The 12631-nt window shown below is 45.0% G+C and overlaps 2 protein-coding genes across 4 annotated transcripts in view; both read left to right on the top strand.

Annotated features, from left to right (window-relative positions):
- Positions 1 to 3501: 3501 nt before the first annotated feature.
- Positions 3502 to 6966, top strand: LOC134028235 (proteoglycan 4-like). Its single transcript, XM_062471672.1, has 6 exons — positions 3502 to 3808; positions 3896 to 4020; positions 4097 to 4210; positions 4303 to 4453; positions 4586 to 4704; positions 4782 to 6966. Exons 1-6 carry the CDS (start codon positions 3556 to 3558, stop codon positions 6837 to 6839), a joined length of 2820 nt encoding a protein of 939 aa, XP_062327656.1. The 5' UTR covers positions 3502 to 3555; the 3' UTR covers positions 6840 to 6966.
- A 2576-nt stretch (positions 6967 to 9542) lies between these two features.
- The window catches only part of tmcc1b (transmembrane and coiled-coil domain family 1b), a 10888-nt gene continuing 7799 nt past the window's right edge, over positions 9543 to 12631 (top strand). For 2 of the 3 annotated variants that reach the window (XM_062471652.1, XM_062471644.1), the window contains exon 1: positions 9543 to 9644. The gene's annotated coding sequence lies outside the window, so the exon portion shown is untranslated. The remainder of the gene's footprint in view (positions 9645 to 12631) is intronic. The other variant, XM_062471661.1, reaches the window with a different exon arrangement.

The raw sequence follows: 12631 nt of genomic DNA, 5'->3' as shown, positions 1-12631 counted from the left end.
TACCCCGGCTTCCCTGGACCGTTGCCAATGCTTGCTACGAGTGATGAATCCGCTGATCCCCCGATGCCCAGTACTGCAGACCCTACCAAACCAGAGTCAGCTGGGTTCCCTTCATACCCCGGCTTCCCTGGACCGTTGCCAATGCTTGCTACGAGTGATGAATCCACTGATCCCCAGATGCCCAGTACTGCAGACCCTACCGAACCAGAGTCAGCTGGGTTACCTTCATACCCTGGATTCCCTGGACCGTTGCCAATGCTTGCTACGAGTGATGAATCCGCTGATCCCCAGATGCCCAGTACTGCAGACCCTACCGAACCAGAGTCAGCTGGGTCCCCTTCATACCCCGGGTTCCCTGGACAGTTGCCAATGCTTGCTACAAGTGATGAATCCGCTGATCCCCAGATGCCCAGTACTGCAGACCCTACCGATCCAGAGCGAGCTGAGTTCCCTTCATACCCCGCATTCCCTGGACTGTTGCCAATGCTTGCTACTAGTGATGAATCCGCTGATCCCCAGATGCCCAGTACTGCAGACCCTACCGATCCAGAGCGAGCTGAGTTCCCTTCATACCCCGCATTCCCTGGACCGTTGCCAATGCTTGCTACTAGTGATAAATCCGCTGATCCTGGCATCTGGATGCCCAGTACTGCAGACCCTACCGAACCAGAGTCAGCTGGGATCTGGATGCCCAGTACTGCAGACCCTACCGAACCGGAGTCAGCTGGGTTCCCTTCATACCCCGGATTCCCTGGACCGTTGCCAATGCTTGCTACAAGTGATGAATCCGCTGATCCCCAGATGCCCAGTACTGCAGATCCTACCGAACCAGAGTCAGCTGGGTTCCCTTCATACCCTGGATTCCCTGGACCGTTGCCAATGCTTGCTACAAGTGATGAATCCGCTGATCCCCAGATGCCCAGTACTGCAGACCCTACCAAACCAGAGTCAGTTGGGTTCCCTTCATACCCCGGATTCCCTGGACCGTTGCCAATGCTTGCTACAAGTGATGAATCCGCTGATCCCCAGATGCTCAGTACTACAGACCCTACCAAACCAGAGTCAGCTGGGTTCCCTTCATACCCCGGCTTCCCTGGACCGTTGCCAATGCTTGCTACGAGTGATGAATCCACTGACCCCCAGATGCCCAGTACTGCAGACCCTACCAAACCAGAGTCAGCTGGGTTACCTTCATACCCTGGATTCCCTGGACCGTTGCCAATGCTTGCTACAAGTGATGAATCCGCTGATCCCCAGATGCCCAGTACTGCAGACCCTACCAAACCAGAGTCAGCTGGGTTCCCTTCATACCCCGGATTCCCTGGACCGTTGCCAATGCTTGCTACAAGTGATGAATCCGCTGATCCCCAGATGCTCAGTACTACAGACCCTACCAAACCAGAGTCAGCTGGGTTACCTTCATACCCTGGATTCCCTGGACCGTTGCCAATGCTTGCTACAAGTGATGAATCCGCTGATCCCCAGATGCCCAGTACTGCAGACTCTACCGATCCAGAGTGAGCTGGGTTTCCCTCATACCACGGGTTCCCTGGACCGTTCCCAACGACTGCTACAAGTGACGAACCCAATGATGCCCAGTGCTGCAGACCTTAGCGATTGTGACTCACTAGAGCTGCCTTCGTTCCCTCCATACCCCGGTTATCCCAGACCATGCCCAGAAATTGCCAGTACAACAGCTGCACCAGCAGATCCCCAAATGCCAATCAAAATGACTGCAGACCCTTCCAATTCTCTACCACCTCACTCCAGGTTTCTAGGGTTTTCCTTCACTATCACATGTACCCAGAACGTTTCCAACATCCACCACCATGACCCTCCCGACTCCACCTCCTCAAGACTCATAGCCAAATGCCCTCAACCTGATAAGAATGCATCACTTAATCTTTAACACAACTGTCTTTCAGTGAGAATGAAATGTAATAAAGAATCCTTTTTTTACTTGAGTTTGGAAGAATGCAATGCTATGTTGACTGGAAAATGACTTGGATTCAGTTCACAAATGTCTTACATGGACATTGAACTTTTAGTTAATTTGTTAATGAGAGCACCTTCACTTGAAATAAATAAATGTTTGTTACCCCTACATTTAGTGTACTTTACAACCCCCCTTTGCCAATAAAATGCTCCACAACCTGCCTCTTCTGCTTTGGGCACAAGTGGTTCTGGTCACCCTCGGAGGGAAGGAAACCGAGGTAGCTTCCACTTGTACTGTCTGCTCTGGTTCTTGATGGTTAACGTGACATGGTGGTGGGTAGGAAGTTCTGGACCTGGGTGATTGAGCATGCCTGGGGCTTTTTCTTAACGTCTTAACCCTTGTGCTGCTTTTGGGTCACATGACCCAAAGGTTCATAACGAACTATCGTTGTGTTTACCCAATACAAATAATTATTTTAACCTTCGCAATGTAGGGGGTCTGAGACAGCCCAACAGTTAAAATCAAATGTTTCACTTTGTTTTTGTATGTGGTAAAGTTGTCGCAATACGATGGTGGGTCACAATGACCGATGGGTTAGAATGACCCGAAGATAACACAAGGGTTAAATTCTTAACATTATGAACAACCATATCCAGCACTGCTGACAAAAGCACACAAACACCCAAGTTGGAAAAAATACTTCTCAACTGAGCATAGGCTGGTTACTTGTTGAATAACTGCTGTGTTGTGCTGGAATTGTCGTAATAAACACAGATAAATGTTCATAATCTACTATTTTTATAAGCTTGAAGTGTGTATATACACCTAATTCTCGTTGCACAAGAGCAGTAAAAAAAAAAAAAAAGGTTTACATCATCCAACTGTCATTCCTGAACCCAGTGTATGGTTGAGGGTTAAAGCACAGGTGGATATGAGAGCCAGTAGCCTATAGGCCTACGCATGGTAGTGTCAGATCCACAACCGAGTTAGATCTGATGAAGTTTATTTATTGTTCAGGTGGATCCCTTGCCTGTTGTGCAAATGTATTTCAGTAGCATTATTTAACGATCTGTACTGCTTGCCTTCCCACAGTGCACCATGCTCAGGGGCGTGTCAGACAAGTTAATACAAAGTTGTAGTTCTCTAAGGTCACTGTTGTAGTCATGGCCAAGCGTGCATACTTGGGTTCATGTGCTCACAATATTGATCACAATACTACTTTTACAGACATGATGCAAGAAATGATCCGCTGGCTAGATGTAGCATGATCTTATTTACTACCCACGGACATTGTGTTTTACCACAGTAACTTGCCTACATCTTTTGATTCTGAACTCGCTGACTTCCATCAAAACAATTAATCGCGCGTCTGAAACCGGAAGCTTTCAAGGGCCAAACTTAACAAATGAAAATTCTTGAACGTTCATCAAAAAAGGTCTATAGGCATGACGTCTACCAGTGATTCAATTGCACCTAGGACACATTTAAATACATACTGGCCTACCTAACATTTGATTGGTCGTCCAATTTGAGAGAAGAGGTTAAAGCTGTGTCAAATGTGCTGGCCTTTTGTGAGATGTTTTTGTGAGTTGGGTTAAACGCCACTATTCAACAGAATTATGCCTTTGAATAATCCTCTACTATGCCCTTTGATATTGGGGACCTTAACCTCTTTCTTAGCAGATTCCTATGGAAGTATTACAGATACCAGATTGTTCAGATTGAAAAATGTGACGGAAATTGAGACATTTAGAAGAGAAAGTCTTAGTGATGCAATTAAGCCTGGAGCCATTGCTGGCGTCATAACACGAAAGGGATTTTTTGCCTTTGATTCAGATAATAATGATGCTTACAAAACCGCAGGAATGGATTGTGAGTGGACAATATTTATGAATTTTACAAAGGCGTTCATAAAGAGATCGCTCAAATGTTAATTTGCCCATGAACCTTTTTTATTAGCTCAGCACCTGTTGATGAATGCTAAACTAAAACACATGGGACCTGCTGTTCAGTGCGCTGAAGATGCTATGACCTTGCGGGTCAAGGGAGGGAAGGCTCCCCATTTTCTGGTTGACAATGGTGAGCTCAATGATGCGTTTCTGTGGATTTCTGGTGAAAACGGCGGGTAATTTGATCTAAGGATCTGCTTTTTCAGCTGACGGGACTCTCATTCCCATGACTTGGATGCCTTCTCGGTGTGGATTCTCTGTGAGAAGGTCTCGCAGAGATGTGCTTTTTGTAGCTCCATACCAAGGCTGCCATGTTACTGAACAGGTAATTCATAATGAAGGGATTGTGATTACCACAATTCAAACAGACATATGTATTGAATATGAGCCAAGTGAATCCAAGTATTCTTTCAACAGGGTGGGGATCATGTACTACATCTAAAGCTGTGGGGAAAATCCATGACAATGTCTTGTCCTCTTGCACCTCCTCTCCCTTCTGTCTCCTGCTTCATGAATGGCATGGTGTTAAGTATGGGTAATATTGCAGCAGCTGCACTCTATGTAAAAGGTAAATTTCAGCAGTTGGTCAAAGCTCATGTCACAAATTTGAAACATGACCATCTAAGACTAAAACGATGTATTGTAGTTTAGTTTTGAGAAACGATATGGTTATTATATTAACATGAGTAATGTATTTTAGTCTCTGATGCATGGGAGCCCTTGCTGTTATCTGGTGAACCTTGTGGCTTTATTGTGGAATCAAACTCCAGAGATTTGATCATCAAAGCTCCTTACAGAAAACCTTGCATCCTATTAAAGGTACAGTCCACAGTGCCATCTTCTGGTCACAAATGTAAATGGTGTACTTGAGATATAATACTGTTGTTTTTCGATAGGATGAGGATCATGTTCTTGTCCTGTTGGTGAATGATCAAGAGTTTGCGGTATCCTGCCCATCATCACCTGCTATTCTTGCTGGCATTCCAGCAACGAGCCCTGCTAATCCCCAGATGCTAACCACAAACAGTGCTGTGCCAGCTCCAGACCCTTTCAAGCCTCAGGCTCCAGCTCAGTCTCCTTATCCATATTTCCCAGGGTTACCCCATTTCCCATGGTTCCCCCCATACTCAGGGTTCCCCACAACTGACTCTACGAGGGGTGCGCCTGCTGATCTTCAGATGCCGACCACAAAAACGATTGCTTCCGCAGACCTTTCCGATGCTGTAGACTCCTCCGATACTCAATCGGCAGATCTGCATCCTTACTCCTGGTTCCCAGGGTCTCCCAAGATGCTTACTATTACAAACCCCTCTGATCCTGAGTCAGTAGAGTTGCCTTCGTACCCCCAGGTCACAGGATTCCCTCTATACCCCGGGTACCCCAGACTGTCCCCATCTACAAGAACTGCACCCGCTGATCCTCAGATGCCAACCACAAACACTGCTGCATCCGCTACTGCCAGCCCTTCTGATGCTTGGACACCAGAGCAGCATCCTTATCCCCATTTCCCAGGGTTCCCTCCACATTCAGGGTTTTTCTATTTCCCAGGGTTCCCTCCATACTCACAGTTCCCCACAAATGACACTACGAGAACTGCACCCGCTGATCCTCAGATGCCAACCACAAACACTGCTGCATCCACTACTGCCAGCCCTTCTGATGCTTGGACACCAGAGCAGCCTCCTTATCCCCATTTCCCAGGGTTCCCTCCACATTCAGGATACTTCTATTTCCCAGGGTACCCTCCATACTCACAGTTCCCCACAACTGACACTACAAGAGATGCACCTGTTGATCTCCAGATCCCAACCACAAGAACTTCTTCTGCAAGCCCTTCCGATCCAAAGTCGGCAGAGCTGCCTTTGTACCCCCAGTTCCCTCCATACCCCGGGTTCTCCCAGTTCCCAGGATTCCCTGGACCATTCCCAAACACTGAACCTATGAGGGCTTCACCCGCACACACCCAGATGCCAACCACCAAGACTGCTGCACCCTCTACTGAAGCCCCTCCTGATCCTGAATCAGCAGAGCTGCCTTTGTACCCCCAGTTTCCAGGGTTTCCTCCATATCCCAGACCGTTCCCAGCGGCTGGCTTTACGAGAGCTGCAACCACAGATCCCCAGATACCCATTGCTGCCGACCCTACTGATCCAGAGTCAGTTACACTCCGCCCATACCCAGGGTCCCCATCATACCCAGGATTCCCCCAGTTTCCAGGGTTTCCTTCATACCCAGGGATTCCTTCATATCACGGAGTCCCCTGGTTTCCAGGGTTCCCGCCATACACACGGTTTTCCAGACCATTCCCAACGACTGCCACTACAAGAGGAGCACCCAGTACTGCAGGCTCCTCCGATCCTCAGATGCCAGAACAGTCTCCTTACCACTATTACCCAGGGTTCCCTGAACAGTCAGGGTTCCCTAGACCATTCCCAATGACTGCCCCCACAAAAGTTGCATCTGTTAATCCCAAAATACCGCCAACAAAGATCACTGCACCCTCTACTGCAGGCTCCTCCGATCCTGAGTTGGCAGAGCTACCTCCTTACCCCCGTTTCACAAGGTTCCCTCCAGACACAGGGTTCCCCAGACCATTCCCAATGACTGCCATTACAAGAGCTCTGGCCTCTACTGCAAGCATTTCTGATCCGAAGATGCCAGAGCAGCCTTTGTACCACCATCGCCTATGGTTCCCTCATTTCCAAAGATTCCCTGCACATTCAGGGTTTCCTAGACCATTCCCAGTTACTGCCCCTACGAGAACTGCACCCAATGATCCCCAGTTGCTGACCACTAAGACTTATGGACCCACTACTCCAGCCTCTGGGTGGATTACTGCAACTCCTTACAAGCCTTCAAATTCCAAACGTGGCATCAGCATAGCCCCTCGCTTGAAATTGTATAACAGTGCTCTGAAGGGCTCAATGCAGAGTAACGAAGTGCCCTCAACCTAATAAGTGATTGTAAATTAGACAGTTTGCTGGAAAGATTAACTTTCTTGGCCTAGTTGTATAGTTGCTTTTTCAGTATTGTTTTGTCAGCATTAATTTTGATTAAATTATCCATAAAAAAATTCATAGCTATTTTGCATTTTATTCTTTCCAATGCATTACTACTTTTTTTCCGAGAGAGAAGGGGATGCATTACACAACAATCTTTTTTTTTTTTTTTTTTTTTTTTTTTGATTGAGACAAACGTTCTTACTGCACTGATTTACATTACATTTACATTTAGTCATTTAGCAGACGCTCTTATTCAGAGCGACTTACAGTAAGTACAGGGACATTCCCCCGAGGCAAGTAGGGTGAAGTGCCTTGCCCAAGGACACAACGTCAGTTTGCATGACCGGGAATCGAACTGGCAACCTTCGGATTACTAGCCCGATTCCCTCACCGCTCAGCCACCTGACTCCCCCATTTAAGAACTGTATATCTGGCAGGATGTTGGCTCTAGAGCCACCAATCTCTTCAAACCTAGCCCCTGTCACTCCTTGGGTTCATGACTTGGGAGAAAGATCTCACTTGGTAATCTCAGTTGGTAACCACTTCAATTAGGGTTAGTAGCAGTTATCAAATGTGCAGGTCGTTGCAAATCTTAATTCTAGATGAATGCATGCGATGCTGTTCCTGTTGTCGTGTACACAGTGTTGTAGAAAAAACATCACACTGTTGTAATTATGGAGAATGATTATATGATTGAAAATGAACCTCTTAATCACCTTTTTACTTTTATGTTCTATCTTACTGACTGATTAGAATTGCCACTGATATGTAGAAGAAATCAAGCCCAAAGTGCAAATCTGGATAATTAGAGGCTGGGTGCGAGAGAAGGCTGTGTGTAGGCTTCTTCCATTAGAAAACTACAAAGCCCAGCTATCGTGAGGTAAATTTACGACCCTGTGCCCAGTGCAGCTGGCCTTCAAGGTCAGAGCAGGCCTAAAAAATAGAAGAAATATATTTAAGTTGTAAGCTGAAGCCCCGAAGCCCCGAGGGTAAGAGACCAATAGTGTGAGAAATGCATAATGTATCTGTGACAAACAATATTGTACCAATAGCAAAATTACTGAATATAAGGTTTTGATATATAAGAGGAATGACCAGAGAAATATTTTAGTGTGATTGTGGGATCTTGCTCACGTTTGTTGGAGTCTCTGTCACTCTGAATTCTAATAAACACTTTGCTTCAAACTTTGGTGAGTTTCAGTGCTGTTTCAAACTTTGGATATTGGTTGGTTGAAAACTTAGAATATTATTCTTCATCAACAGGATGAGATTGATCTAAGATGATGTAAGCAAATTCACAGCAGTCTTCTCCTATAAGAAGGTGCCTAAACGATGGCCATCTGACCTTTTAAAAAGTATGAAAAGGTACCAAATAAGTGCTTGGATATCCTAGTGAAACAATCAGGAAATGAAAGCTGCATCACATCAAAACTCAACACTCAACCAAGAAGAACTTGTGAGAAACCAAAGAGGCAAACAATCATGCTGACATAGATCCAAAGTTAAGTCAACATTGTCTGAACCAAAACTGGCTCAAGAATTACCATCTGGAAGCATGTCTGGAGTTTGCCAGAAAAGCATGAGTGACCAATCAGGTGGGACAAAAAGTTTATGGTCAGATGAAGTTTAGGTTCAGATGTTCAGATGACCAAGATGGTCAAAACTCAAAGAACAATATGTGAAGCAGAAACACTACCCATGCCTCAAGACACACCATCCCTAGAGAGAAGTATGGTGGTGGCATCATGCTGTGTAGATACTTCTCATCAGGAGAGACTGTAAAAGTGGTCCTTTATGTCCACTAAATTTAAGGAGAGGTTCTCAAATTAATGACTACACTTATCTGTCTCATATCTGTTTTATTCAGGTGGTGTGGCACTTCTTTGCCACAAGCCATGTCAAGGTATATCAGCTCAGCTGAATGCTCCTGCATGCAGGTCGGTATGAAAATGTACTTGTCCTTGGCCAAGGCTACACTGTCCCAACATAAAAGTGAAGCTTTGGCAAAGGACTGCGAGACGTTGAAAAACACAGACTGGAGAGTATCTGGGCAAATGTGGCAAATTATGTTGGTGAGCGTATGAGAGGGTGGGTGTTTATTTGTGTGCATGCAAGAGGGCGTTACTGAATGGGTCTATGCATATCGAAAGATACATTTACATTTAGTCATTTAGCAGACACTCTTATCCAGAGCGATTTACAGTAAGTACAGGGACATTCCCCCCAAGGCAAGTAGGGTGAAGTGCCTTGCCCAAGGACACAACGTCATTTGGCACGGCCGGGAATCGAACTGGCAACCTTCTGATTACTAGCCCGACTCTCACCGCTCAGCCACCTGACTCTAAATGCAGCAGAATGCCCCTTTAATTTACATCCAATACTTTTTTCTCTCTGTCCTAGGCACCCAGTGTATATCACTTTGTGTAGTAACAGAGGCACTTGAACACACAATTGTATAGTCTAAGACTAAAATCCACAATCTTCATTGACTCAATTTAGGTGGATTTGAGATTTAACTTGCCCTTTAACGGACGTAACCATTAAAACCTTTTAAATCGCATATCGCCAAATACCGGTCACATAATCGTACCTAATGTCATTTTACTGTCAAATATGCATAATTACTAGAGGGTAATGGAATTACACTCCCTAATACGTAGGGTACGTTGACCTGGCTACGTAAAACACGTTTGACGTCATCGTGGGAGGGTGCCATTGGGAGAAATGAACGGTCAACACAATCCTCTCAGCACCCATGTAAGTTGATGCCCATAACTAAATAGATAATTTGATAGACGAATGTTGGTAGAAATATAATTGGCTGATTGTTCACTTATGTTTCTGTAATATGACAACGGGTTACCGATTAACTTTGTTTAGCGATGTCAGATAGCTAGCTAGCTACGTTGCTAGCCAGCTGCTGTTAGCTAGCTGGCTAGCAACGTAGCCTAGTAGTTGGATACTGCTTCTGACACCGTTCGTCAGACTTCTAGCCGGCTCAAGCTATTTCCTCATGTTGGAGGGCAGGTCCTCGATGTATTACGTTTTGCGAGATTGTAATGTAGGCAACGTTGGCTAGTTAACACACTTCAGACTTGAACCATGTATTTGAGAATAAGAATGTATCATCTGTTTTGTTTAATCGTATAGATACTTAACATATAAGGAGGAACTAGTAAATACAATTGGTCTGACCTGACCATACTGTACTGCTCTCTTCCACACTGGCAGAATTGGACCTGTTCTGGGTTGCTAACCTAGCTAGCAAGAGCATGTCTGCTTGCTGCTGCCTGGGTAAAGCTACATGACAAGCTAACTGGCGTTAGATGACAGATATTGGCTCAACATCAGTTAAATATGCATACATATGGTTCTAGCAGTGGAACATTAGATGCACGACAACACTTTAACTAACTGAACCTTGGACGCTATTAAGCTAAAACAAAAGTTGTTGACCGTGGCATGTACGCTATTTTGCTAATGTCACGCCAATCAGTAGATACACTAAATGTACACCAGACACTCCTAATTTAGAGTTAAGTGAGTCTACTGCTCGAACATTTTGAAGCTACCTAATACAATTCTTAGCTAGTTACATAAAAATGTGTATTGTCGCTATCAATGTAACATCCTCACATTCTTAGATTATCTACCGAGCTAGTGCTAGTTGAGGAGCTCACAGCGCTCGCTAGCAAAATAAACTAAACCATTTAAATCTTTACACGGATGCAAGCATATGCTTCATGGACTTCTTGGGTGTGTCAGCATTAGGATGAATGTGTTAGCTGGAAACCGGGTTATTTATTACAGTTACTTTAGCAAATAAAAGGGTGTGTGAATTACTTTTGAACGAGATAGCACCCTTCCTCACCGAAATCGCTGATCCACAACCCAGGCACCGGTGCTACCTGCAAGTTTTGCTGCTTACTCGAGAGCTAGCTATAAGCTAGCACCCAGCGAAGTCATTCAACCTCTGCAGTGCGTCGTGATTAAATTGCATCCACCTACTTGTTTTCACTAAGCAAGCCAGTAAACTTAAGTTGTATCGACAGCTAGCGAGCGAGTTACAGTAACTTTGGACAAGCTAGCTAGTGATTTTTGGAAGTGTTTGGAAACAATACCACAAATCGAAGCTGTGCCTTAAATGTTGATGTAAACACATCACCTCACCAGATGAACTGAAAACAATTTCTATCAACATCTTATCAAAGCAATTGTGCAAATCAATCAGATATATATTTAGTTATCTCGTGTTCATGGCTGTAATAGTCATTGCTACTCACGACTCAAATTGTCAAGCCTCAATGCTCGAGCAGAATAAGGACATACAGATGTTCTAATAAAACTATTTCGGCCTACTTGTTTTTATTCAGTTGCTGTTCAAACCTAATCAAACATCCCAATTAGTCACAACAGCAGGTAATCTTAATGATTGTGTTACTCGTGGGCGGTTATGATAGCAACTATACTGAAATTATGCCTGCCAGCTTGAATGCCAGTTAACGTAGGGCTGACAGATGGAGAATGATGCTAATGCTTTGGTTACAGAGCCTCGGATTTAGATCTCCTACAGTAAACTTGCTTTTAGGAATCATACTTCTTCAGGTCTTGTACATAATTCTACAGGGCCATATCTGACAGTTTCCAATGTGAGACTCACTTCAATAAATGCAATGGCCTGCTCTTACATGCTACCTTCTCCCTGATAACGTCATGCAATAATCCTAAACCTCCACGGGAAATGTTGACCACGGTTTGAATGGGCGCCTAACTCTGTTGTGTTTGGGAAAGCTGTTCTAGATGAAGTTAGAAATCCTAATGGAATTCTAAGCAGTTTCCTTTGCACAGATCATTCTTAGTAGGCCTGCTGGTGATTGAGTCTCAAGGTATTTGGCTGTGGCTGTCTAATGCTAGAATTGCATCTTCCCAAATGCCCCCAAGTAAGCAGTTTCATACGCCAGTAAGGAGAGACTACCTCTTGATAAATTAACTTGAGTGGGATGGCAGTGGGAGGGAGCTAAAATGAAACACAACACAAGCATTAGCTACACACACACTCGAGTTTGTGGGCTATATGACCTTGGGAGGGTGCATGTGTGAGGGAGTAGGCTACTGGCTGTTGGGAAGGAGAGAGCAAAAGGCTAGTGCAGGCTGACCCACTTTGAACATGAAATGTTGTGCCCTAGAGGAGAATGAGACTACTGTGTATGTAGGTATATATATATCAGCACTTGTGTCTGTATACATTTACATTTAGTCATTTAGCAGACGCTCTTATCCAGAGCGACTTACAGTAAGTACAGGGACATTCCCCCCAAGGCAAGTAGGGTGACCTTCAGATTACTAGCCCGACTCCCTCACCGCTCAGCCACCTGACTCCCTGTATACACTGTACACACCACCATTGTTATTAAACCCTGCGTCTAGCTAATCCAGGACCAGATATTATCTTTTGTTTAGCAGTCGAATGCAACCTGCGTCAGTGCTTTCTCATGAGATGGAAGAGGGAGTGTCAGCCATAGGTGTTTTACAGGGATTGCTTTCAAACGCTTCTATTCGCACTATTACCAGCTTGTTGACAATGACACACACAATAGCTGCACTGAGTCTCATAGGCAGTCCTCTGTTTGTGTCCTTAATAATTCATAGATGGCACAGTTGGACGTATCCCTTCAGCTCTGGGTAGATTACCTCTAGGCTTGGGTGTGTGTGTATTACACGCCCATGTCACTGTCATCCTGTGT

The sequence above is a fragment of the Osmerus eperlanus genome, chromosome 1, assembly GCF_963692335.1.
Source record: "Osmerus eperlanus chromosome 1, fOsmEpe2.1, whole genome shotgun sequence".
NCBI lineage: Eukaryota > Metazoa > Chordata > Actinopteri > Osmeriformes > Osmeridae > Osmerus > Osmerus eperlanus.
This window is presented reverse-complemented; position numbering and strand designations above follow the sequence as displayed.